The 27,663-nt window shown below is 40.1% G+C and overlaps 1 protein-coding gene across 3 annotated transcripts; it reads left to right on the forward strand.

Annotated features, from left to right (window-relative positions):
• Positions 1-1,403: 1,403 nt before the first annotated feature.
• On the forward strand, positions 1,404-15,779 carry CPOX (coproporphyrinogen oxidase). 3 transcript variants are annotated; one of them, XM_082460497.1, is made up of 7 exons: positions 1,404-2,277; positions 4,768-4,911; positions 5,499-5,609; positions 6,245-6,386; positions 8,430-8,648; positions 12,171-12,275; positions 14,059-14,407. In XM_082460497.1, exons 1-7 carry the CDS (start codon positions 1,755-1,757, stop codon positions 14,093-14,095), a joined length of 1,281 nt encoding a protein of 426 aa, XP_082316623.1. In that variant the 5' UTR covers positions 1,404-1,754; the 3' UTR covers positions 14,096-14,407. The 3 variants fall into 3 exon arrangements, with proteins under 3 accessions (XP_082316623.1, XP_082316624.1, XP_082316622.1); XM_082460496.1 differs by lacking the exon at positions 14,059-14,407 and adding an exon at positions 14,439-15,779 and having other exon boundaries at positions 1,455-2,277; XM_082460498.1 differs by lacking the exons at positions 8,430-8,648; positions 14,059-14,407 and adding an exon at positions 14,439-15,779 and having other exon boundaries at positions 1,414-2,277.
• The last annotated feature ends 11,884 nt before the right edge of the window (positions 15,780-27,663 follow it).

Consider the following 27,663-nt stretch of genomic DNA (forward strand, 5'->3'; position numbering starts at 1 on the left):
ATCCCGGATAGGGCTGAGGCCCCAAACTGTCCTGTGGATCTTTCTTCTCTGAACCCAAACACCATCTGTCCTTCACCTCCTCCCTTACACCTTGAGGTATTCTTTTCAATGGTCTAGACCAGTCAAGGAGGGTTAATACCCAGCTAATGTTTCTTAATCCCTCGCCCACAGAGCTCCCAGACCCTCCCTCAACCTGTTGAGGGCTAAACCTCCTTAAGGTTCTTCAGCTCTGGTGTCTCCCCTGCCAAAAGACCTGCCAGGCTTCCAGGCTGGGTTTGGTCCCCTCTTGGTGCTCACTCAGCCCCCATGTTCCCTGCAGTGGGCTGCATTATACAGTGATAGCTCTTATCTTTTCTTTCCTTTGCCAACTCAGCCTCCTGGCAAGTTACACTACAGCTAAAATCTTCCCCCAACGTAGTTTATTCACTTCTTAATCCAGGTCTTTAACACTCATTGAATCTGCTAGAGAGTCAAGCATGCCCACGCAGCTAATGATATGCTCTGTGTAAGAGCTGCTGGATGCTGTTGTGGATGATAAAATATACTGCCTTGAAAAACTGGTTTGACCCGCAGCCATGGAATTTCCATCACTGCATCTAGCCACCAAGAAAAAACGTAGAAACCACCACCAGTGGCTTACGTAATTATCTACTACTAGAAATTAAAATCATCCTGGAGACTTAAGGGACAAATTAGCCCATGACAGTCCTTCTTACACTTTTATGTCCAGACAACATGGAACTGTGGCATGGTTACAGGAACAAAAAAATCTATCAAATCTATGTTAGCTTCTTTCCTCATCTCTCTAACGTGTGTGTGTGCGCGCGCGCGCTGGGGGTCAGGAGAGGAAGGAGTGTGAATGTCTGTCCTGCCTAGCTTACCGGAGTTGCTGCAAGTACTAAACGTGAGAAATACTTGGCAGCACTCTACAGCTGTAGGATCCGTATGTTTAAATCTCTTCTTCCTTGAGCAGCCAGACACACCAGTTCCTAAGTTCTATGCCAGTTTAGTAAAACACTTTGCTTTTCCTATTTCTAAAATAATTACGTGGGCACTGTAGAAGCAAGGCCTGGGAAGATTTTTATGATAGAACTGTGATATGGAGTTGATCCCAGAAAGTCTTTTCCTAGGATTTTCTTAGGAGTCCTTTAACTAGCGTTTCCGACTCCTTTTAAAAACTAGCCCATAGGTACGGAGTTTCCCAGGCTCCGCCCCCACCAATCCTACAAGCTCTAGAAGCTCTAGAGGACTAGAACCGGGGACGAAGGGGCCTTCTATACATACAGGAGTCAGGGTTTGCAACGCTGTTTAGAAATATAGGTCGGGGCAGGGGTCTCTGGCCACATTTCTCCCCGGTTAGCCCTCAGCGCGTCCAGCCCTACTTTGTCTTCTCCCTGTGATTGGGTGAACCGCAGACCAGAGGTTGTACGTGACAAGAAGGCCTCTTTTATCTCCGCCTTCGCTTCCATTGCCCTCTCCTACCCAGCACCCCAGGTCTCTACCCGTGGGACCCGCCCTTCTGGGGACGGTGGATTCTTTTATCTCCCGGGCGCGCCCCTGCAGGCGGCGATAGAAGCCGGGACTACAGCTCCCGGCATTCTACGCCGGGGAGCCGACCCGGTAGTAGCTCTTTTCCGGCGAAGTTTCCCTCTGCCTGCGCCGCTCGCCGCTCGCCGCTCGCCGCTTGGGTCTCCAGGGCGCTCAGGGGCCTGTCTGCGGGAGGTGGGCACTGCCCAGGGTGACAGTGCGGGAGCATGGCCATGCACCTGGGCAGGCTGAGCGCGGGCCCCCGCTGGCTCGCGGCGCGGGGCGGCTGCGGGGAGCTGCGCTCTTGGTCCCTGCGCTGCGCGGCCGGACGCTTCTGCCGCCCCCCTGGCACCGCTTGCCCCGAGCAGAGCCGCGGGCTGGGGTACGGCCCTACTGCGGGAGGCGGCCCCCGGCTGAGGACCGGGCTGGCCGCGGGGCTGGCGGGGCTGGCCGGGCTGGCCGCCGCCGCCTTCGGGCACGTGGAGCGGGCGGAGATGGTGAGCAAGAGCTCGGGGGCGCCGAGCCCCTCGCCGGGGAGGCCGGAGGAGGAGGACGACGAGCTGGCCCGCCGCTGCAGCTGCTTCATGGCCTCGCCTGTGACCGACCTGCACGAGCTGCGGAGGAGGCCGGGCGACATGAAGACCAAGATGGAGCTGCTGATCCTGGAGACCCAGGCCCAGGTGTGCCAGGCGCTGGCACAGGTGGACGGGGGCGCCCGCTTCTCTGTGGACCGGTGGGAGAGGAAGGAAGGTGAGGAGGTCGGCCCCTAGCGGGAGGTGGAGATGGGGAAGAGAGGTCGGGCTTTAGCTTGCAGGCAGAAAATGACTCAGAATAGGGGATGGGAGTAAGGAAAGGGGTACCTACACAGCGACTGCTAGGTTAAAAGGGACACCTTTAAAACGATTGATACTGACAGGGTCATCAGCCCTCAGCTTGCAGGTGTGGACCCAGATCTGCTGTCACTCTAGTACTGGACATTTAAAAAATCTTTGTAATTTTATATGGCATTTTTCATACAAGTCTTAAGGTCAGTTTTAGCCAACAGGCTTGGATGTCCAAGGTTGTAACAGAGCATAGATTTTCTCCACATTTCCTCTGCTTCTCTGGGTGCGTTTACCCTTTCTCTTCCTTTGGAGATGGAAAAAGAAAGTCATCTCCTCATTACTAAGGGTCAACCAGTCTCCTCCAGCTGAGGGAGTTATTCATTGTGTCTTTTTCTCAGGTTGCGCAAGAAATATTTGACCTGGCTTGTCAGTAGTTCTGCCAAATGCACCCATCAGATTTCCTGCCAGGAAAATCTTTATTTCCACTGGTAAAATACTTAAGTATTAAAACCTAGTTTTTACAGCGTCCTACATTCATGACCATGTTATTGCCTATACAGTGAAACCTTACATCTTGGTCATAAACTTAAAGGATTTCTGATTCTTCTTACCTGGGACTACTGCAGCAACTTCTCATCAGCTGATTTGGGGCTGTGATACTGCCACATTTATTTTAAATGAAGTTAAATCTGGTTTTCATAGTGTTTTCCATCTTGTAATTTTTTAAAAAATTTATTTTTGGCTGTGTTGGGTCTTGGTTGCTGCGCGCAGGTTTTCTCTAGTTGTGGTGAGCGGGAGCTACTCTTCGTTGCGGCTCGTGGGCTTCTCATTGGGGTGGCTTCTCTTGTTGCGGAGCACAGGCTCTAGGCGCGTGGGCTCAGTAGTTGTGGCTCACAGGCTCTAGAGCGCAGGCTCAGTAGTTGTGGCGCACGGGCTTAGTTGGTCCGCGGCATGTGGGATCTTACGGGACCAGGGCTCGAACCCATGTCCCCTGCATTGGCAGGCAGATTCTCAACCACTGCGCCACCAGGGAAGTCCTCCATCTTCTAATTTTTTAAGTGAAGACTGTTGAATCGGGACACAACCTGGACTAGCTGTGTGACCTTCAGTAGTTACTTTTTGTGCCTCTGTTTCCTCATCTATGAAATGAAATTTAAATAACATGTGAATGTATTATAAGGGTAAAATAAGGTGTATATATATGAAGTGCTGCAAATATTGTTTGATGCTTAGAAAGCACTGAGACAAATTGTTTTTTTTTTTAAAGTTTATTTCAGCTTCACAATTTATTATTGATAATGTCACATTAATTTTCATTGTTAATTTTTTTTTTTTAAAGTATTTGTTTATTTATTTATTTATGGTTGTGTTGGGTCTTCGTTTCTGTGCGAGGGCTTTCTCTAGTTATGGCAAGCGGGGCCACTCTTCATCGCGGTGCGCGGGCCTCTCACTATCGTGGCCTTTCTTGTTGCGGAGCACAGGCTCCAGACGCGCAGGCTCAGTAATTGTGGCTCACGGGCCCAGCTGCTCCGCGGCGCGTAGGATCTTCCCAGACCAGGGCTCGAACCCTTGTCCCCTGCATTGGCAGGCAGATTCTTAACCACTGCGCCACCAGGGAAGTCCTGAGACAGATTGTTTGGGCCACTTACTAGTTGCGTGGTTTTGGAGAAAGTATTTTGCCTTTCTGGGCCTCAGTTTTCTCATTTGAAATATACAAGGGTCGTACTGGATCATCTTATGTCCCATCCAGCTCTAAAAATTTTTAGAAATAAAACAAGCCAAACATGAAGCTTCATGAAACAATGAACTCTTGTGGTACCTCTAGTGTCTTAGAAAAACAAACCAGCTACTACTAGTAAAGCTCATATACCTAAATGTTAATGTGTGTCTCACTCAGTTCAAGCTTCCGAATTCCTTAAGCATTTCAGTATCTGTTTTTTAATTACCTGTAAACAAAATTAAAAGGCAAACAGCACACGGAGAAAAAACAATTGAAACAATATGGAACTCTTAAATTTGGCAATACTGGAACACTCTTTGAATATACTTATTCCTGTTTTTAATCTTAGCTTTCTCTCATGTATCACAACTGACAGCTGCCATTGTGAACAGTCTTATTTGAAGGGAAACTATTCCAGTGATTCATTTTAGATGATGACATAAGGATGTAGAAGAGTATTCAGTCGGGTGGTGTGGGGAGATAAAATATCCGCCCATGATCAGTAGCAAATGTCATAAAGCTAAGCTGGTTATCTAATTTTATTGTACTTAAAAATTATAAATATGCTGATATTATGGAAGATTTGGAAAATAGAGGAGGAAAATAACTCCTAATCCCACCACCTTCATGCAACAGTTGTTTTTAACTTCGCATATACCCTTACATTCTCTCCTCATTTTACATTTCCATAAACAGGAGGTGGTGGCATCAGCTGTGTACTTCAAGACGGGCATGTTTTTGAAAAGGCCGGGGTGAGCATTTCTGTCGTTCATGGAAATCTTTCTGAGGAAGCAGCAAAACAGATGAGAAGCAGAGGAAAAAAGCTGAAGACGAAAGATGGTAAATCAGACAATCTCAACAGCCTTTAACAGTCCCTGTAAACCTTTTCTCCCCGCAAGTTTTATTTATAAAGTACATATTGCTTCTGTAAAATTCCATCTGGGTGCATATGCCAGCTGAGCATGTTCACACTTACTTTTTTTTTTTAACATCTTCATTGGAGTACAATTGCTTTACAATGGTGTGTTAGTTTCTGCTTTATAACAAATTGAATCAGCTATACATACACATATATCCCCATAACTCCTCCCTCTTGCATCTCACTCCCACCCTCACTATCCCACCCCTCTAGGTGGTCGCAAAGCACAGAGCTGATCTCCCTGTGCTATGTAGCTGCTTCCCACTAGCTATCGATTTTACATTTGGTAGTGTATATATGTCCATAGTTACGAAGAACCTAGGGGCAGGACAGGAATAAAGACGCAGACGTAGAGAATGGACTTGAGGACACAGTTACTTTTTAAAAATTATATTTTAGGAGACAAATTGAAAAACACCCTTTGAAAATTGATTCAGAAACCATGTTGGAGTTAATTTGTCTCGAGCCAGGTGATCGAGTGCAGCTCACTGCGTGTTTTACTTTCCAGGTAAATTGCCGTTTTCTGCTATGGGTGTGAGCTCTGTTATCCACCCCAAGAACCCTCATGCTCCTACTATCCATTTCAACTACAGATACTTTGAAGTAGAAGAAGCCGACGGTAAGGGCTATGGAGGTGTGGAAAGTACTGTTGTGCAAAATGTGTATTTTAAAACACGTTAGGGGGCATAACATCTAAAATCAAGAAAAAATAAATACCATCTTAACTAGGTTTTTTGGGAAGCATGTGAAAGCTTATTCCTTGGCAGGTGCAATGGATTATTTATTAGATGTGAAAAGTGAAAGTGGTATTGGCTGGTCTCTGGCATCCCCATTTTCCTCCAACACACAAGGAATGATTTAATGAACCCGAACTTAAAGTGCACACAGGGTTCTTTGCAAATATAAATTTATTACATCCAAAGGAAAACCTCACGTGCAATGTTAAGTTGCCATTGAGAACTTGCTTTTGGAAATTATTTTCCACATATGTAGCTTTGCCAGTCACCAGTGCATTGTCAGTGGGTTTAAGATGGGATGCAATTGATCATGCTTCATTATGTAAATATAGTTCCAGTCTATGTTTGCCATTAGCTGGGCCAACTGTTACCCTGTCAGAGCACCTGTGCAGTGCAAGCCACGCCTTTTGCTGTCTCTGCAGGTGATGGCATTTATAGCAATGTATTTAACTTTTCCTTTTGAGTAGTGTTCTGCATCTCAAATTCCACATCAGAATCACATGTCTTGATTTGGTAGGTAACAAGCAGTGGTGGTTTGGTGGTGGATGTGACCTTACCCCAACATACTTGAACCAAGAGGATGCAGTGCATTTTCACAGGACTCTAAAGGAGGCTTGTGACCAGCATGGTCCGGATCTCTACCCCAAATTTAAAAAATGGTAGGTAAAGTTATTGAACTTGTCATGACCGCTAAGTATTTTCCATTCCTTCTGTAGATCCTGAAGGCAGTACTGTGTCACTAAGTATCTTTTTCAGCTTATGAAGGTTGAACTGTTTCCTTCCTCCCTCCCTTCCTTCCTTTCACCAGAAGTGAGATACGAGTTTTAAGTGGTTTTAATACATTATTTTCTTAGGAATATTTGAATGTCTGTGATAAAAATTGGGTAGCAATATCATTTTTGATACCAGATGATCTAGGATATAAACTTGAAGGTGATATATGCCTGAGAATCAGAGGCTTTTTAATCCTAAAGTGGGATATTAAATTCTCATCCCACACGAGGATTATCATCTCGTTGCCATGGAAATGTGTTAAGGCATGGGAAGGGTTGGAGAACTGTTAGGAGAGGTGCAAATGTACTGGAGATTTTGGACAAGGAGAAAGTGGGATTGGAAACTGTGTGAAAGGAACTCTAATGGTAAAGAAAAAAGTTGTGAGGAGACCCAGGATATTTGGTAGATGTGGAATGGAGTCTGTGCATAAGTTGTTTGGAATAATAAGGTCCTCAACATGGCTTAGAGCTAATTGCCATTCTAGAAAAAGGAGGAACAGAAAGGGCTTTTGGGTTTTTTTTTTTTGCTTTGCTTTTAGTGCTAATATTTGTGGAATCTTGATGTTATTTATCTAAGAATATGGAGTTCAGCTTTAAAATCCTCAGAAAATATAAGACATTTAAATAACCTCTCTTTGATTTGACATTACCACTAAACACTGGACAGCTATGGACACACAGATGTAGGATGAAGGGTTGTTTTTCTCTTACAAATCAGCTTCCTTTCAGGAGGAGGATTGGTGGGGTAGACATTCTCACTCTCTTTTTTTTTTTTTTTTCCTTTTATCGCTGTTACTGAAGAACTTTATCCGAGTAGTATTAATAAAATATCTAGGATGCGGGCTAGCTAAAAAGTTTTTAGTGTACATATTTAGTAAATCTCTTCATTTCACAATATCATGAAAAGAGATTTGGAAATAACATGATTTAGTTAAAGCTGGCTTTACAGCCTTGTTCAGGATATACTTTAACTCTGTTAATAAAATGTACCTATGAAGAAAAGCCAAGAAGTCACAGTCAAGGTGAATTATACCAGCGCATCAGTTCTAGGGATTTGCATCTGCTGCCTTTTTTTTTTTTTTTTAACTTTAAGCTATTAAGTCTGTTTTTAAGATAACCTTTTCAATAGCTTTTAGTTTTTGTTTGTACAGGTTTTCTATTTAGGAACCCTCATTACACAGAGATAATGAAAACTATTTCCAGGATGTAAACTATACTGCAAATTTAGCAATTAGGAAAGACTTAGGAAATCTGCTCTAGTAGGCACAGGTGGGGAAAGACTCAAGAACAAATTGATAGTTTCATGTGCTGGTTCACAAGGGCAACCTTTAATGTTCTGAAGACTCATTCTCTGAACATTTCCTTCCACCAACCCTCCCCTGAGCTATGCATGCTATAGAGTCATCACATTTTATTGCCGAAAGAGACCTTAGAGATAATTTACTCTACCTTCCTTTGGTGAATAAGAACTGATTCAGACAGCTTAGGGGTTAGCACTCCATCAAGGACCTGGTTTGTGTCATTGTTGGTAGAGGATTCCTGCCTGCTGCGAAAGTAGCAGTGCTTCTGAGGGCAGCAGTGTCACTTGTTTTAAGAAATACAGTGCTTTAAAAAAAAGAAGGAAATACAGTATTAATAGTGGACTCTGTTTCTTTTCAGTAAAGGTCTTAGAGTGCCACATCTTCAGATAGACATGTACTAGCTTGCCTATTGCTTTGTAGGTAAAAGTGTAAGCATTTTCTTCGTTGCTGATAACTGCAGGAAATCTGTCTAAAACTCTAGTTTCATTTTCAGACATGGACAAAAAGTAAGGGCACCGTGCTGGCATTAGTCAGGGATGGTGCGCTAAACTGAAATGCTCACACTGATTTTCACGTCTGTCTGTTTTTTCCTCTTTGGTCCCTGATTTGGCCTTGCTGTATTTTCCAGGTGTGACGATTACTTTTTTATAGCCCATCGTGGGGAGCGGAGGGGCATCGGGGGTATCTTTTTTGATGACCTTGACTCTCCATCCAAGGAGGAGGTCTTTCGCTTTGTGCAGAGCTGTACCCAGGCTGTCATTCCTTCTTATATCCCCCTTGTGAAAAAGCACTGTGATGACTCCTTCACACCCCGGGAGAAGTTGTGGCAGCAGCTCCGGAGAGGACGGTGAGTGAGTGACAGGAGAATGAACCGTCTCATTGCATAACTCTGGGGGGTAGGAGGTTGGGAAGTGGAGCAGCCGTAATAAGAGTGGATGATATGTTGTCTTGGGCAGATACTTTGTCAGAGTTTTGTTAATACTCACCCTAATTTCTTTTCATAACTACATAAATATCAAGTGAATTAAAAAACATTGTATAAAATAGTATTATAAAAAGAGCAAAGTTTGTTTAATTTGTCTGTACATTGGAGAACCATATTAGGCCTATAGTAAGAACTTGTTGAATTTATTTCAGCTGATTTCTTACAGTTTCTTCTAGCAATACCTTCCAGCCTTACGCCAAGATAGGAGAATCATTTAATGTTTTTGCTGCTTTGTAAATTTGGAATCACACATTTTTTTCATTTATCTTTAGGTTTTCATGGAAGTTGTTACGATGAAAATAATCACTTCAGAAATTATTTACACTTAGTGATAATATTTATTAATTATGGAGATGTTAATATATGCTGGCTAATATGTTAGGCAGTGTGCATCTAAATTTCTTCACAAACCTGTGAGATTGGTGTAATTATCATCATTTTACAGATGACAAAACTTAGTCTCAGCAAAGTCAGTCCCTTGCCCAAGTTTACACAGCTAGTAAATAAAAGATCCCAGGTGTGGAATCAGGTCATCATGCCTTCAAAACTTGCAGACTTTCTTAGATGTGAATGAAGTTAAGTACGTCTTATTTCTGACCGTGATGCTCAACTTAGCCACCCTGCTTTGTGCACTCAGCTTGGTGAGCTCAGTTGGGTGACCAGCGTGAGGTCATCTTCAGCGGGGGTGTGATTGTGAATCAGCTCCAAATTATCCAATCTTCCCTCTCACAGCGGTTTCTCGTTACCATCTTAATTGCATGTGTACTACTGGTCCATGGCTATAAAATGGATTTCCTCATTTATGTTAATTTTGTCTCAGGCATATGAAACTTTGGGTACTTGAGGTAAAGCTAAAAGGTCAACTTAGGTAATGTTCAAAGTCTCAAGGTAAATGTTTGTTGTTTATTCTTCCTTAGGACTACCTCTGCTTGCTTGCTCCCTGTTTATAAACTTGGGAAAATGAGAATTGATTAAGTATTCTTGTTAGACAGTTCTTTAACAGTGCATCTGTTTTGGGACTTTTTTTTTTTTTTTTTTGGTCCCATGATTTCCCAGATACACCTTTACTACTCCTTCCCTTCACTTGAGTGTACTACGTGCCTCCTATGGCTAGGGACCATGCTGGGAAAAGCTCACAGTTTAGTGGGGAAGACCATCCTAAGAGGATAATTTAAAACTCTGTGGAAACAACAACAACAAACTCCAATAAAAAACAAGCAAGAAACTAAAAGAAGAAAAAAAAAAACTCTGTGGAAAGTGCAATGTTCTAGTTTTGCATAAGATTTCTTATGCAAAGGTAGCAGGTTTCGTGGATACTAATGAGGTGAAGCCTTTAAAACTTCTTGGACATAGGAATGATGTTTTATTTTGCTTGTTCTGTTTTTTATTATTAATTGACAACATATTTTGAAAGTTCCATTTGTGTGTATCATTTCATGTCTGTGTTTTTTGAATTAGGCGGAAGTGTGGGGTATTAGGTTAATTTTCTGTGGTGTGGTGGGTGACTGTACTTTCAAAGAGAGGCTCCTTCTACCACCCATGTCTCTGGGCCTTAAAATGGCAGAAATCTCTGGGGCTTAAGATAACCCCAGCTCTTTGCTGCGGTCATGAGCCCCGTCTTCACTTTCTTACACGGCATTCATAACCCATTATCCGTATTACTCTTCCCCACTTCCTCTCATCCCCTTCTGTATGACTTTCCCCTGCAGTGGTTAGGCTGCTTCTCTTTCGACTTTGCAGCCTCTTGCTTGGCTATCTCATTTAGTCTCTTGTCCTCAGTTACTACAATTCTCTCCCCAGACCTTGAACCTCCAGTCTTAGTCTTCTTTTTTGTTTTGCTGTATTTTGGGAAAGGGAAACAGGATACAGTGTAGGTATCAGTTAAATGGAAGGGAGTGGTTAAGGTTCTTAGTTTATAGGAACCTCGGAGAGGATAAATGAATGGAAAGGGTCAGAAAGATCAGATCTGAGCAAAACCTGGTGAGAGTCAGGCTGATACACAGAAAGGAGCATTGTTCACTCAAAACAGAAAAGCAGCACGGGGATCCTATAGAGGCTCATTTGGGAGCTCCTTACAAGGGTCTTTGAACAAGACATCTGTACAAATAGGCAATCACAGCCATCCCTTAAGTATCATGTTTCAGGAGGGTAACATCAGGGGTGAAAAAGGGAGCTGAGAGACTGGAGTTCTTTTCCATGGTCTTAGGAAGAAGTTAAGAAGATTCACTTAAATTATCTTTTGAAACAGACATAAGAAGGTATTAAATAGTTATTAGTGCACGGAACTCAATCAGTGATGAATAAATGGTGAGGGCTAGAAAGGGATCCATGAATGTAATTTATTTAAATTTTCTCAGAGCCTTTGGCAAGTTTCCACAGTGAAGGTTGCTTTCTAAAAATTGAAGGGCTGCGGGAATCTAGAGAATATTTTTCTCTAGTTGTGATTAAATACAGTAACCAATGCATAAACGGTAATATCTGAGGGAAGTTTAGACCAAGAGAGTAGTTTTTGAGTGAGTTGAGAAATGATATGAAGGGGGACTATTGAAATTTTCAGGTTTATGGATAATTCTCAATTCTTTTGGGTAGTAGAAATTATCTTTTGAAATTGGAGAGAAGAGACCCTTTTACAAAGGATCTCTTGATGTTAAAGGCAATCACAGATTTTTAAGCTAGACAGAGTTTAGATATGACTCTATGGCAATTCATGGAAAACTAAGATCCTGAACCAGGTTTTAGTTGATGCTAAGGACTGAGCACTGCAACTCAATCACTACCTTCTGTTATGACTTTGTCATTAATTTGCAGGAAGACTGAATTATATGACTGCTTATTAATGCTGTTAACTAGTTTAAGAAAAGGAAATATCTAGAATATATTAGTAATTATTAATAGATTTCTGTTATCTGTTCTTGGCTTTTCAATTACAAGAGCTTTACACTGTCTTAGTTCGTGTGAGTTATTAGCAGTGAAATGAAGTCTTTGACTGTGAAGCATCTCAGACTCTAGGCGAGGGCCAGAAAGAGCTGTTTTATCCTGATAAAGGGTGCCATTTGCTTTTCTTAATTGTTTTTGTGCCTTCAAGTTCTAAGCTTTGTGTTCATTCTGTTTATTTATTGGAAAACATAACCTTATTGTTTTGTAACTGCTGTATATTGGGGCTGAATCTATATCCTATTGTTTGTTAGATAGAATAGCCTTTTCTTTATGCCTTTCCAGATGGAGAAAACTCAACTGATGAGACTGGTGTTTTCTCTGCCAGTTCCAGCTGATGGGGTGGGAGGTGGTGGGAAGATGCCCCCCCTTTAAGTATTTGTTATGGACTAATCTTAAGAAAGGGATTACTCAGCCAATCCTTAATCTTATTTGATGTCTTTATGTCAGGTATGTAGAATTTAACCTGCTGTATGATCGGGGTACAAAGTTTGGCCTCTTCACTCCAGGATCCAGGATAGAAAGCATCTTGATGTCTTTACCTCTCACCGCCCGGTAAGAATAACTCATAAGAATAATAGTTATTCCCTACCCTCCACAAAACATGAACATTGACACCACAAATGTCTTTCCTAAAGACTCATTGGTTTTGACTTTGCTGCCTGTATAAGAAAATCACAGGCAAATCACAGGAAAATCAAACTGGTTTTTTTAAGGGGTGGCAGGATAAATGATACAGCTTTATATGTGAGAGCAGGGAAAGGATAGAGGGAGTGAGAAGATAGGGTGGATGATGGTGTCTAGGGAGCTAGATCGACTGTTCCTACTTGGTGATTTTCTAGGAGGAGCTATGAGCAAAGCACATTTATATGAACATAACAACTCTTTAATTTTATTGGAAATGATTGCACTTGTGGGGAAAGGTCTTATTTGCCACTGTGAAGTACTAAGCTTGTATGAAAGTATGCGGGATTATTTCAGATGCTTTACGTGCTGCCATGGTGTGCTTCCATAAAGGTTAATTGAATCTCTGTGGGGAATTTTAAAGTCTATTTATGTTGGTGCTATTAGGTTAATAAAGATCTACAGTTGACTTTTTTGGCTTTGAGGAAGTGAGAATGGTGTGGATCCAGACTGAAGTAGAAAAGATGAGAAAAAATACGACCTTTGCTTGTTTTAGAAGAGCTAGAATCTTCTTTTCTCCGTGAGTTTAAATATCCAAATAAGAACGGACTGGCTGGCATTGAAGGTCTGCCTTGCGTCATTCTGCTGTGCAGATCTAGCCTTGTGAGATCAGTACCCTCTACCATTGTCACTACGTTCAGAATGGCATTGGCTCTGTCCTTGTTTAGCTGTTGTTCATGGGCTCTCATGTCCTGGCTGGATTCTCATGCACATCACTGTTAGGTGTTCTTGCCACCATAGAGGCAAGATGTGATAAAAAGTAGACATGGGCTTCCCTGGTGGCGCAGCGGTTGGGAGTCTGCCTGCCAAATGCAGGGGACACGGGTTCGAGCCCTGGTCTGGGAGGATCCCACATGCCACGGAGCAACTAGGCCCGTGAGCCGCAATTACTGAGCCTGCGCGTCTGGAGCCTGTGCTCCGCAACAAGAGAGGCTGCGACAGTGAGAGGCCCGCGCACTGCGATGAAGAGTGGCCCCCACTTGCCGCAACTAGAGAAAGCCCTCGCACAGAAACGAAGACCCAACACAGCCAAAAATAAATATAAATAAATAAAGAAATTGACACTTTAAAAAAAAAAAAAGATTGTGAAAAATCTAACAATGAAATATAGTAACTGTCAAAAAGAAAAAAAAAAAGGATAAATTAAAAAAAAAAGAAAAAGTAGACATGAGATCTTAAGGCCTCGGGTAGTCTACCTGATCTCTGCTGGCCTCTAATTATAATGCACATTCCAAACTGCAGGTAAGGGCAGATTATAAATCAATCCCTCGCTCAACTGAATAACATTAACGCAACAGGTTATTTTTAGCTTCTTAAAGTCTGCACTAGGGGTCTGCAAACTTAAGGCTTCAGGACAAATCTAGGTCCACTTGTGTTTATGTACAGCCCTTAAGCTAAGAGTGGAATTTACATGTTTAAAGGATTATTAAAAACAAACAAAAAAGGAATAGGCAAGAGACTGCAAAAGGTATGTGGCCCCAAGAGCCTAAGGTGTTTATTATGTGGCCCTTTACAGGAAAAGTTTGCCAGCCTCTGATCTAAACCAGTGTTTGCCAGATTTCATACTACAGTTTGACCATTTTGACCATATTTGTATATTTATATATAATCTGAGGTATTATTTACTTAAATTTTATACTCTTATTTTTTTCAGAGAGAAAATTAAAGGCAAACCAACATTTTTGTCATAAATAGAAAGTAACACATTAAAATAAATGCCGAAGTACTAAGCTAAAAAAAGTTTGCCCATGGATCACCTGAGATTCTATACTTTATGAAACCCTGGTTTATAGTAAAAGTATGTTTTGGCTCTGGAATATTAATATTAGCTAGAGTATGCTCAGGAATTATTAAGAAACTTTATTTCTTTAGCAGCAAATATTTTCTGAAAGCATAGTGAAGACAAAGAGGTATAAGTCTTTTTATTACTCTTAGAATTTTATTTTTCATTTATTTTAGATAAAGAGGTATGTGTGTTGTTTATTTATTTTTTATTGTTGTTACGTTTTTTGCTTCTGTTTTGAACCTGCATAGATGGGAGTACATGCATTCACCCTCAGAGAACTCCAAAGAAGCTGAAATTGTGGACGTTTTGCGCCATCCGAGGGACTGGGTGCATTGATGCAGGCAGAGCAGTCTTCCTAGGGTCTGGGGGACACACAATGGGCCCCCTGCTCCGCTGGCTGGCACCACCGCCACTGTGTGGCACTTAGTTACCTGTGTCTCAGAGCTCCAGTCTTCTCCGCCCTGGAGTCTGCCTCCTTTCCTGCTGAAATGTGTTTTAAGCACCACAAGCTTCCGCTGGATGCTGTCGGTGATGGGTGGTGAGGTGGCAGCTTGTCAGAGTCAACTGGTTGATGTAAAACTCATTTATACTTTTAGAATCATTTGATATGACTAGTTTACAAACAGTGACGATTTCCAAGAATTGGTTTAGGGGGTCTAAATATTATAATTTGTATCAGGAAACTTCTCATGTTATTTTTGTTTCATATATTTTTTAAAGATTTAGTTTCAGCCACAAAAGTCTGTTGTGGGATAAATTTTATGTTCATTAATTCAATGAAATTGAGACTAGTAATTTTAGAAAGCAACTGGAAATGAAAGTAAAAATTTTACTTTGTCATTACTGAAGTTTCTTTGATCATAATCTTTATATATCTTTCTCTAGAGATCATAATATTGTAAAATATTGACTTTTGTAATGATAGATATTTAGGAATACTTGAAATTTTCTTAATCTCTGCATGTGTTACAATTCAGTGACTACCTATAGTTAACTCTAAAGTGACATCACTGTTATTTAAACAAGGGATATCTAAGTTGTAATTTTGATTTTTGTAGAACTATAATTTGTTGATGCTGAGATTCTTTGCACTTTTGAATGTGAAAGCTTATACCCTTGGATTCTGATACTTAAAAATTTCTATTCCAGACATTTCTGTATGGAGGTTTAGACTAAGAACAATCCTGGGGATGTTGTGAATTTAGGAAATGAGAGACATTTTCCTTCTCTAATGAAAGCAGACATAACTAGTGTAAGAAGCATGTAGGCATTTTATAAATATATTTCCTTGAATATGGACTAATTGAAATTGTCCTCTTTTTAAATTAGAGATTCTGCAACTCTTACCTTTGCTCTTAAGAGAAAAATCACAACAGAGTTCTCAAGACGTCTTTGTTCATATAATAATGTGAATATTTTATTCATAATATATTGAAGTTTGTAAGGAATGTTATCTTCCTATATATTATTAAGCATTATCTTGGAATATGTTGAATGTATGATCATGTGTGACTCTGTAGAGCTGGAAAATGTATGAATTCTTCAACTCTTACAACAGGTGTGCTGATAAATTTTATTATGAAATATGACTAAGAAATGTTTGTATTTTTCATTTTTTCCAGGGTAATTGATATAGGGAAGATAAATATTTCTTAGTACTAAAACCATAGTTCCTCCTTCCTAGGTATTTAACCCAAGAAAAATATAAGTTTTGCAGTTGAATTTTCATAGCAGCTTTATTCTCAATAGCCAAAATCTAGAAATAACACAACTGCCCATCAGCAGGTGAATGGATAAACAAGTTATAATATATCCATATGTTAAAATACTACTCAACAATGAAAAGGAACATCTATTGATGAAGGCAAGAACATGGGTGAATATCAGAAAGTCATTACGCCAAGTGAAAGAAGCCAGACACAGAAGAGTACTCACTGAAATGAAAACCTAGGAAAGTCAAACTCTAACAAGAGAAAGATCAGTGATTGCTAGGGGCTGGGGTTGCGGAATTGATTGTGAAAGGGAACAAAAGAATGTTTTGAGGTGATGGAAATGCTCTGTGTATTGATTGTGGCCGTGGTTACCAGACTGTATACATTTATCAGAGCTCATTGAGCTCGACACTTAAAATCATGAAATTTTATCGTATATATGATTTATACTTCAACAAAGCTGATTAAATGAAAGAAAAAACATTATTAGGCGTATAGGAACAAATGTTCAATAAAGTTCAGTTTGCCTTTTACGATAAAAAGTCCCCATCATTTAGATCTGCCAGCCTATTTAGTTGTGTTTAGGGCGCTTGGAGTCTGGGCATTGGACTAAGAGAAATTTCAAAAATGTTCTGTGCATATCAGTCTTTCGTACTCTTCAGTAGTCACGTATTTTTCTTACAGATGAGACTATGTCTGGGGAAAAACGTAACAGAATTGCATAACTATTGGAAAGTCATTCTGCTGTTATTCAAAGTGAATTTCTGTTTCAAATTTGTACTGATGTCTGAGTCTTGGACACCTAACTGCTGCTGGCTTACACATGTATGTTGGTGGTCATGAGGGGTGGAAATTTGAGGGATGGATATAAATGCTTTGGAGCAAATTTCTAACCACTACTTTATCACTATACTCTGCTTACCCACCTATTCAACCCAGTAATTCATGAAATAAAAACTTTTCTGCGTTAAAGAGCATCAGATTAATAGGGCAGGTAATCTGTTTATTTATGATTTATCCTCCCATGATTCATTTGCTGTTACAATTCATCAAGGCTGGAATTGTCTGCAGGTGTTTTACTCACACGTCTGTGCCTAGGCTAGGACGGCTTGAGAGCTAGGCTCAGCTTGGACTGTGGACCTGGTGCCTACACGTGGCTCAGAACACACATTCTACCCAACAAGCAGAGGCAGTGCCTTCTGATCTAGCCCCAGAGGTTATGTAGTGTCACGTCCTTCACATTCCGTTGGTTACAAGTGAGTCGCTAAGAACAGCTCCCGATTCACTGGGGAGGGAATTAGACCCCAGCTCTCAATGGGAGGAGTGTCAAGGATTTGTGATCATCTTCAAAACCACCACATAGCCTTTCACACCCAAAACCACAAAATAGATTTGGCATTCCCTCCCTTATTGCCCTAATCAAATCCTGTTGAGTCCACCTTTGAAATGTTTCTTATTTCCTGCCTCTGTCCCCTGCCATGACTCTACTTTGGTCCCACATTCCCTCTCACCTGAATGTTTGCCATACCCTACCTGCCTCTGGTCACTCTGACCTCCATTCTCTCCCTTCAGAATTACTTCACCGAATAGGAAGCAACCTAAGTGTCCATCGACAGATGAATGGATAAAGAAGATGTAGCACATATATACAATGGAATATTACTCAGCCATAAAAAGAAGCGAAATTGAGTTATTTGCAATGAGGTGGATGGACCTAGAGTCTGTCATACAGAGTGAAGTAAGTCTGAAAGAGAAAAACAAATACCATGTGGGAACACATATATATGGAATCTAAAAAAAAAAAAAAAAGGTTCTGATGAACCTAGGGGCAGGACAGGAATAAAGACGCAGATGTAGAGAATGGACTTGAGGACACGGGGAGGGAGAAGGGTAAGCTGGGACAAAGTGAGGGAGTGTCATGGACATATATACACTACCAAACGTAAAATAGATAGCCAGTGGGAAGCAGTCACATAGCACAGGGAGATCAGCTCGGTGCTTTGTGACCACCTAGAGGGGTGGGAGAGGGAGGGGGGGTGGGAGAGGGAGGCTGGGAGGGAGATGCAAGAGGGAGAGGATATGGGGATATATGTATATGTATAGCTGATTCACTTTGTTATAAAGCAGAAACACACCATTGTAAAGCAATTATACGCCAATGAAGATGTTAAAAAAAAAATTACTTCACTAAATCCCATTCTTAACTGCCCTCCTCAAATATTTTAAGCATCCTCCCTTCTCCTACAGAAGAGTTTCTGAACTCAATCTGACATTGAAAGCAATCCACCATTAGACGCAGACCTCTCTTTTCAGCCTTGTCTTCTCCTCTATGCCTCCCCTGCGCTTCAGCCTCAGACTGCGTGTCACCACTCTGCATTTTTCTGAACATTCCCCGAGTCTCTTCCATCTAACCTGTGCTCAGGCTGCTGCTTTCTCTGCTTGGAATTTCTTTTTGTCCCCTTCAGCACATTTTACCTTTAGTATTGCTGTCATCACAGTCTGTATTCATATAGTCACTCAGAGTACACTGTACTTCAAAATATTTAAGGTGGGTCTTTCCTCATAAAGTCTGCTACCTTATGAATGACCTGTTAACCTTTGTCTTCCAACATTGTTTTGCAATAGTATATTGTGGTATCAAGCTTAATATTGTTTTACTTTACAACCGTCTCATTCCTAGTCTGTGAAGATAGAAGTTCCCGGTAAACATCTTTTAAGAGCCCATTTAGAAATTGTTTTCAAGGATGTTTGTATTATCCATGCCACAAATATTAACTGTATTTGAAATCCCACATTTAAAGAAAGTTGGTCCTTCTTTCCAAAGAAACACACATGTAAATTCCAATTTCATAATAAACCTAAATTAGCACATTCAAGTTAGTGAAGCTTGGACATCTGCAATATGGCTTGACTAAGTATCATTACATTGTAACCTGAAACTGAGTCATGGGTCATGCAATGTAAAACCTCTCAGACTTGTTTCTACAGGTGGTTTTATGCCAGATACACACCAGCATATACCAGCAGAGCAAGGTAATTGCATTCCCATCTTCCAATCTCTGCACTTGGTTTTGATTCCAGAAGTTAAACTCATCAGTATTTTAAAGTATCCTTCACCTATTAATTCCTGTTCACATTTCAAAACATGTTTGAATGTTAAAACTGGGCATAATCTAATCCACCATGGTTTCAATGAGTTGACACAAATTCAGTTACTTAGGAAAGCAAATTGGCTTTGTGGTCATTTAGAGTTGCCACATTCACTCTGTCATGGATTTATTTTCTTAAGAGATGGTTAGGAAGGTACAAAACTAAAGTTTCCCAATTAAGTTGTACTAGTTGAATGTCTCTATTATTTACCAGCAAGTGAATAATGCATTTTTTAAGTAAAAGTCTTCATAGAGATTTATCTATGCTTAGGTCTAGTCAAACTTGCTTCCAGTTTCTGATTTGATGAGGCAGCCTGAGGCTTTTAGAATACTCCATGCCTGCTGCTTGACATCGTTCTAACCATGAGTGTAATATGCAAAATTTCAACCCAATTTATCAATTTCTTGTAGTTCAAGTTGTTTAACTATGAAAAATAACTAGTAGATATTCTCAAAGGACATTTAAAATGATAATTGTCAACTGAAAAAAAATGCACAACCTAAAAGTTGAGAATTATGTTTTTTTCGGTGACCTTACTGAGCACTATAGCCCAGGATGGCAGCCTCTCAGATAGCTCTGAGGAACAGTTCCAAAGAGGAAAGGGAGCAGCCAGGATATAGAGGAGTTTTTGCTGGAAAGAAAAGCAAAACTGTAGTCGAACATCAAAAGATTACTGCTAATCACTAAAAATCCCAGACATCGCAAGGTAATGATTTTACTGCCTTTCTATGTATGAGAAGATGCAAGAGTCTGGGCTCATTGAAATTATTCCTTTGACATGCATCTTAACTATCTAAGGCTGGTATCCTGTTTTTCTCCATCCTGAATTCCCCTCGGGGTGTACTGTTGGGGGCAGCTGCAGTGGCTGATAGCTTTATGGCCAAAACATCCTTTGTTTACAGAAATGGCAAGTGACATTGTCCACAGTTTCAATACAAATTAACTTACTAACTTCTGCTGAGAGTAATTTTTAATTCTTTAATGTGTACTTGATCTTATGATGTGCTATCCAACAAGAGGGTGGTACTTAATAGTAATGTATACATATCAATGAAAGAAAGAATAAGCACCTCCTTTTCATCTTTACCTCCCTCCCTGTTTTAGTAATGTGAGGGAGGTATGGTATCTCTCTTGTAACGGCAAAAGGTGGTCTGCTCACCTCTACCTAGCTGTCCCTGCTGTGCTCTCTCAGACAGAATTCCTGACTCTCAGAACCCGTGAGAATAATAGAATAGTTGCCGTTTTATGTCACTACATTTGAGGTGGCTTGTTAAACAGCAATGTATAACTAGAACAGGTTGGATGCCATCAAAAAAATGAGGAGAGTGAATTTGATCAGCCTGGCATGCCTGCAAGGTACCTCTACCAGTATTTGGAGATGTGAGTCTAAAGCTCAGGAGAAAGAAATGTAGTCTAGAAACATATATTTACCAGTTGTTTGTGTGAAGGCGATAATTGAAAAAGTCGGTGAGCCATCCGAAGAAGTACATGCAGTGTAATAAGAAAGGAGAGTCAAAGACTGAACTGGGGGCAGAGAAGTGAGCAGGGAAAAAGGTGTCAAGAAAGAGTCCTGAGAGCAGCTCACTGAGCAAATGGAATAGGGAAGAAGGGAATCAAAAGGGACAAGTTGGGTGTGATTGTAATAAGGGTTAAAACATTGCCATGTTTCTACATAGAATATATTAAAATAATAAATGCTCCAAGTAACATGTTTGATAAATTAGGAATGAAGTTCAGATTTTTAGAAATCCTAATCTATAAATTACCAAGGTCTTCTCAGGTACTAAAATTACTTCCATTGACATATCAGATAGTGTCTCCAGTTTCTCAAGTTCTGTTTCAATATGAAATTCCTTAAAGAACCAGTAGGTGGAGCCCATTTGCTCAAGAAAATCTAATCCCGAGTGTTGGGTTTTGTTTTTGCTGGTGGGTGGGGAGGAGAAATTGAAGAGGAAGGGGAGAGGGGTGATGAGAGAGAGGCACAGAACAGGACAGCAACGAGGAGAGGAAGGAAGGAAAGGAGAGAAGATGAGAGAGAACGAAGATCTCTCCTTCATTGAACTATGGTATTGTTGGAGAGATTATCTAAAGGAGTTATCACATATTTAACCAAGCACAGTTAAGTCGACTGTGATGTTCCTATCTTGTCAAATGGCTCCACTATGTTTCATGTCTCTCTTTAGTACAAAGAGATTCTGAAATTGGCAATGTCTATAATCCCAGTAATTTTCAATGTGTAAAGCAGGGTCTTCATCTTGAGTTCCTAGGGAACTCCTGAATTGTGAGGTGCCTGAAATCATGAGAAAATGTGTGCATTTTTCTTAGAGTTCGTAATGTTAGTTTGGCTCTCAAAAGGACACATGCTCCTGAAAAGATTGAGGACTACTCATCTAAATCGAGAGGGTGTCTATACCCACCCCCCCCCCCACCCCGGTGGGAGGCAATGTGATAATTCAGTGAGGAAAGGTAAGAAAACGTTTTTATCCTTTCAGAAGTTCTATTTTTGTGTGTAATGTAATTATTTGTCCATATTCGTACATTAATGCATATGTTTAATTCACAAATAAAAGATATTTGGGGGAGTGTAAAATTAGTGACATATCAAAAAATTTCAAAATTTGCTTGTAAAAATAGTGTACATTTTTATACTTTTAAGGACTAAAAATGAAGTTGGAGAAATCAGGAAGCAGAATATCTTGATAAATCAAAGGAAGAAAACAATAACAATAAAGTTTGTCTTCTTACCCCTGCTGGAGTCACCAGGGAGGAAATGTAAATGTGCTAATTTCTTAGCAGTTTTAGAGGGAACTAATGGATACTGTTCTAAAGAAATGGAGAACAGAGATGTTAAATAAAGATGTAATAATAGAGGTGTTCATTGGAATAAAAATATAAACCAGAATTATCCACAAAGCTCACAAACATAATATGGGGTGAAAAAAAGCAGCCTGTAGAATAATACATACAGTTTGATTCCATTTGTATAAAATTCAAAAGATGCAAAGCTAGCCCATAGACTGTGTTTAGGTGATAAGACTCTAATGAAAAACCAAGGGCAAATACAATTCTGGTGAGTGGGGAAAAGGACTGAGGCAAAGCTTCCAGAGAGCTTCAAAGTTAGCAGTGTCCTATTTCTTGAGCTGGACTCTGGTACACAAGAGGCCATTTCAGTATTTGAATATATCAAGGAGATATTTCTTAATATCCTCATATTTCCTAAACATTAATAGTAAATAATTATACCCTTTAAGCTAGGGCAGAAAAACTCTTTTACTTGGATACCAACATGTACCTACTTCTGTGGGTTTTCCTTTTGGCATCCTGATACGTGTGTCTTTAAAAATCAAGTATTTTTCCCTACTATTTAAATTAATGCCTATACTTTGTGGAAATTTTGGAAAATAACAGTATCAAAAAGGAAATAATCATCACATTTTGTGCCACTGTTTAGAAATAACCATTACCACAACCACTCAGTATTTTGGTGTATTTCTTTCTAGCTACTTCATGTAAATTTGAATTTAGTTAAATTGTGTATACAATTTTGTATCCTGATTTCCCCCCCCTTATCTTTATATCTTAAACACTTCCCTCTCTTATTTAAAATCTTCAAAGACAGAGGACAGGCTGGCAGTGAAAATAGGGGTTTTCTTGAAAAGTGACCTACTGACTGAGGGCTCTAAACTATTGTCCGCCCTTTTCCCTCAAGGGATTTGGCCTTCAGCTGGGCAGGAAATTCAAGAGCTGTTTTCTAGAAAACAATTTTGTAGAATAGTTCTAGACAAAACAAAACAAAACACAAAAAGCCCCCCAAACTCCACCACGAGGAGGGAGCTTTGGCGTTCTCACCACACACAGCTCTTTCCTTACGCACTCTCCACCCACCTCCCACCACCTCCCATATCTAGAGCTTTCAGTCCAATTTTTAGTGCCTCTTTAAGGGCAGAGATAATCAGATATTGGAGGAAAACCTCCAAATATATAAGAGAGAGAGAAAGCAGAGATAACAGACAGACCGACCTCTAGTTAATATTCTCAGAAAAGAGATTAAACTTATCATTTAGTAATATAGAGGTAAACAGAAGATAAAGCTAAAGGATTTAAAACTGGTTGCTTTTGGAGATCAGGACTGGGGGTAGATGACCATGGGACAGAGAACTGCTATTTTTCAGTATAAGCCTTTACTACTGTTTGATTTTTTTAACTGCTGACATTTATTAGATTAATAAAAGAGTTAAAAAGTAAAGGCCATGCATTTTTTTAAGATCTCAAAACATTGTTTTCATTATGCATACTTTTCCATAATATAGATGTTTCTTATCAGAAGAACTTTCCATTCTCTTACATAGATTTTTTTTTTTTTTTAATCACCGAGTTGCCATTACCCTATCAGTGTTTTAAAGACCTCTTCCTGTTTTTAACCTCAGGTTAAGATTTTTTAAATGCATGGTATCTTCTAACTAGTTTAAGAGACCAGATGTGCTCAGAGGAAAGAATTATTTATCAGGTTGTAATCTTCAAGATCCATAGAACTTTCACCATGGAACTAAAGTGTCTTTTCTGTCTATGCTAATAAGTAAAACTATTGCTCATAAAATAAACTGTCACAGATTTCACACACATCAAGGTATACAGGGAAGGCATTTCAGAGCGTGGGTGCTGGACAATGTCCCAGATATGTGACCTCTTTAAAGTTTCTGCTTGGGAGATTAGAAGTTATATTGAAATCAATGACCATCTAGCGACCACTGTTTCTGGGGTTATGTTTTCTAAATATAGCGGCCCTCTGGCTTAACCACAAAAGCATCTCATGAGTTATAGAGGAACTTGAGCAGAGTTGTGTTTGTAAAGAAAGAAACCTAAAAAAATAAACGTTCCTGTTTTTATAGCTCTACTTTGTTTTCTTCAAGTTTATTTTAATGACAACTTGAAGGGCTTGCTACCAGTGGCTGAAAACCTCAACATGGTTTCCTTGGCAATCACTAGAATATGAAATGGAAATGAAAGTTACCCAATGAAAAGCTCACAACTCCTCACTGCTCCCCCTCGATCCCCTCCAGATTAGAAGAAATTCAGTGGAAGGAATGCGCCAGCCTGGGACTTGGGAAAAATATCTGGCTTCCTTCCTGGACTATTATACAATCTATGTGCTGCCACTACAGTGTCGTTAATTCATGGTTGGATTGGTGTGATACAATACAGGAGAGCAGGGAAATCAGATTGAAGGAGATTTTCTGTTTAAGAAAAATGAGTTACTAGATGAAGAATGCTTCTTCCTGAAGTCTATGGGCTTTCTCTCAGTGTTGTTACGTGGTTTGGTTTCACCCTGGCCAGGTTCTTGTGTGTCCAGGTGGGTGGATTCCTCTCATTCCTACTCTCCTTTTGTGGTGTGACATTCTGAGTTCACTGTTATTTGTTCCTCATGATTTTTTAGTGTATTGCTGTAATCATAGTTAGAGTCAGAAATGCCCTAAAATCCTCTTATTGACGTAGCATGAAATTTTACCTGCATTTTTTTAATTTAGAAAAATATTTGAGTTAGAAGCATACACATTTTGAAAAGTATATGTACAAAGACAACATAGCATCATGTTTTCATTACTTATATGTCATATCCTTGAACCCTTTAATTTTCTCACACCAGAAAATATTTTTAAATATACAATTTTCATAAAAATTTAGGTAGGCATACTAACAAATAACTCATTTCCCTCTTTCATAACTCATCTTTTTTTTTTTAATATAGAGTTTATGGTTCTTGCTTATATCTCTGTGGTTTGATGTTTTATCCTCTGGATTAATTTCAATACTTTCTGTTCTCTTACTAGAATACTTTCCTTTTTCCTCAACATTTTCTTCTTAGGTTTGTATAATTCATATGTTTCTTCCTTATATGTAGAAATCTAAATCTAGTCATAAATAATTCCTTCAAATTATGAGGATCTATTTATTTATTCTCCTGACTTATCCTAAAAAAGAATTAAGGTGATTTATAACACATAATATATAATAGGATGTATTCAATGAAAAGTAAGAAAAGGGCTTCCCTGGTGGTGCAGTGGTTGAGGGTCTGCCTGCCAATGCAGGGGACACGGGTTCGAGCCCTGGTCTGGGAGGATCCCACATGCCGCGGAGCAACTGGGCCGGTGAGCCACAATTACTGAGCCTGCGCGTCTGGAGCCTGTGCTCCGCAACAGTAGAGGCCGCGATAACGAGAGGCCCGCGCACTGCGATGAAGAGTGGCCCCCGCTGGCCACAACTAGGGAAAGCCCTCGCACAGAAACGAAGACCCAACACAGCCATAAATAAAATAAATAAATAAAATTAAAAAAAAAAAAAGTAAGAAAAATTAGCAAGAAGAAATTAATGTTGGAAAATTCAGAAGCCAAGAGTGAGATCAGTACCCAAATACTTGCCAGATGGTCACAGTTTGGCTTGGTGTTCAATCCCTGGTTTTTGTTCACCAGCTTCAAGTCCCGTCCTTGTAGGCTGAGGACTACAGCCCCCCTGTATTAGGGTTCTCCAGAGAAACTGAACCTATAGGAGATACATATCTCTCTATCTCTATCTCAAAAGATTTATTTTAATGAATTGGCTCATGCGATTATGGAGGCTAGCAAATCTTATTCTAAGCAGTTCAAGTTCTAAGGCCATCAGCCTGCAGACCTAGGGAAGAGCCAGTGCTGTAGTTCAAGTCAAATGAAGGCCATCTGCTGGCAGAATCTCCTCTTGCTCGGGAAGGTCAGTCTTTTGTTCTATTCAGGCCTTCAGCTGATTAGAAGTGGCCCACCCACATTATGGAGGGAAATCTGCTTTGCTCAAAATCTTCTCATTTAAATGTTAGTCTCATTGAAAAACACCCTTACGAAAACATCCAGAATAATGTTTGGCTACACATCTGGGCACCATGGCCCAGCCAAGTTGACACATAAAAGTAACCATAACACCGCTGAAGCCTGCTCCTTCCTTGCCTTTACCAACCACTTGCCCTTTTTGGAGGTACACTCCCCCTTCCATTTTCCCTAATCCATGAAGTTTCTCTTAATCCTTTTTTCTCACTCCTTACACTTGCGAGACTCAATTCCATAGGGGCCATTGGGCCACGAGTTCCTATTTCCAGTATCGGGTGAAACTCCTGTCTTTTCTGGTGGCCAACAATTGCTTATGAATAGGCTTCTAGGTTATCCTGGGCTTCCGGCTAACCTCTGCTCCAACAGCCCTGCCCCCCAGGTCTTTGTAAAAATTCCTTACATTATTGCAAGCCTGTTATGAGCCAGCACTTCTGCTAAAGGGTTTTACAGTAGGAAGTAGCTCTGCTGACCTAGGCCACATTTTCTGGGGCCAATGAAGCCAGTACACAGGCCATAGCTTTAACAATTTACTTTAATCCCTAATGAGGATAAACAATAGGACAGTTCCTGGGAAAATTTTCCAAGACCTAGCCATCCTGTGTGTATCTGCTTTACTGCCTCTCTTCCTCCCCTGAAGAATAAAGCCCAGACCATAGTCAGGGGTTGTGGGAATTAGTTACTGACCCTGGCAGGCTTTGGAAGCTTGTGAGGGAAAATAACTCTCTAGCTTTCAACAGGGAAAGCAAAAATAAAAATGAAATAAAATAAGACAAATAAATGGCAACACTAAAAAATTTAGGGGCAGAGACTCAAATATAAGTCTGTACTGTCCCCCCCTTTTCTTTTTTTAACCAGCCAACCGAGGACCCTTAAATGTATAACAATCATTTCTGAAACCTTTGCTAATATTCCCATACCACCTGAGCCCAGATCTCAGACCAGTCACAGCTGTGGGATCTAGGCACAGTCACACAGACTCTACTCTTAAGTTACCACATCTGTAAAATAGAATGAGTAACGTGTTCCTCTCAAAATTACTGTGAGAGGTAACTGAGATAATGCATGGAAAAGAGTTCTGTAAACTGTTAAGTGCATCCAGACATTACGTATTTAGTAAATCAGTTAAAGCCGTACTGAAGACATTAAAACAAGTGATCAGATATTTCATAAAAAGAAAGTGAGGTAAATAATTTTTATCATTTTACAAGTAGGAAAAGGAGTAGATGAGATTAGTCAGGAAGAAGAGTTTAGTCATTTGCAGGTTACACTTGCTCCCCTCCCGGTGGAAAATATAAATATACGTGTATGTTTACGTTATATAGATAGATGCCTCTGTCAATTACTTTTCACTTTCTCTGGTCAACATCAAAAATAATAATTATTTTTAAAGCTAAGAAATTTGAGTAATCTGATGGAGGAATTTAGCTGGAAAAGTGAAAAACAATTCAGTGATAGGTATTTTTACATATATCAAAATATTAAGCACATATTTTTATACGTATGTATGTTTTATTTGGGAAGGAAATAACAAGTGACTTCTCTGTGTATTTCAATTCTTTTATGTATTATTATTTTCCACCTATTGTTTAACTTTTTGATTCTCTTCTTTGTTTTTTTTTTCCTTTGTGGTCAAGTGTATATCATAGACCACCTTAGATTAGCTGAGAACATTTTACTCATGACAGCATTTCAAAGTATGCCACATCAAAGGTGGGCAAAAGAATTCGTTTCTTGGCCTTGCTCCTCTCCTTGCCTTGAAA

The sequence above is a fragment of the Balaenoptera physalus genome, assembly GCF_965194825.1.
Source record: "Balaenoptera physalus genome assembly, chromosome: 4".
NCBI lineage: Eukaryota > Metazoa > Chordata > Mammalia > Artiodactyla > Balaenopteridae > Balaenoptera > Balaenoptera physalus.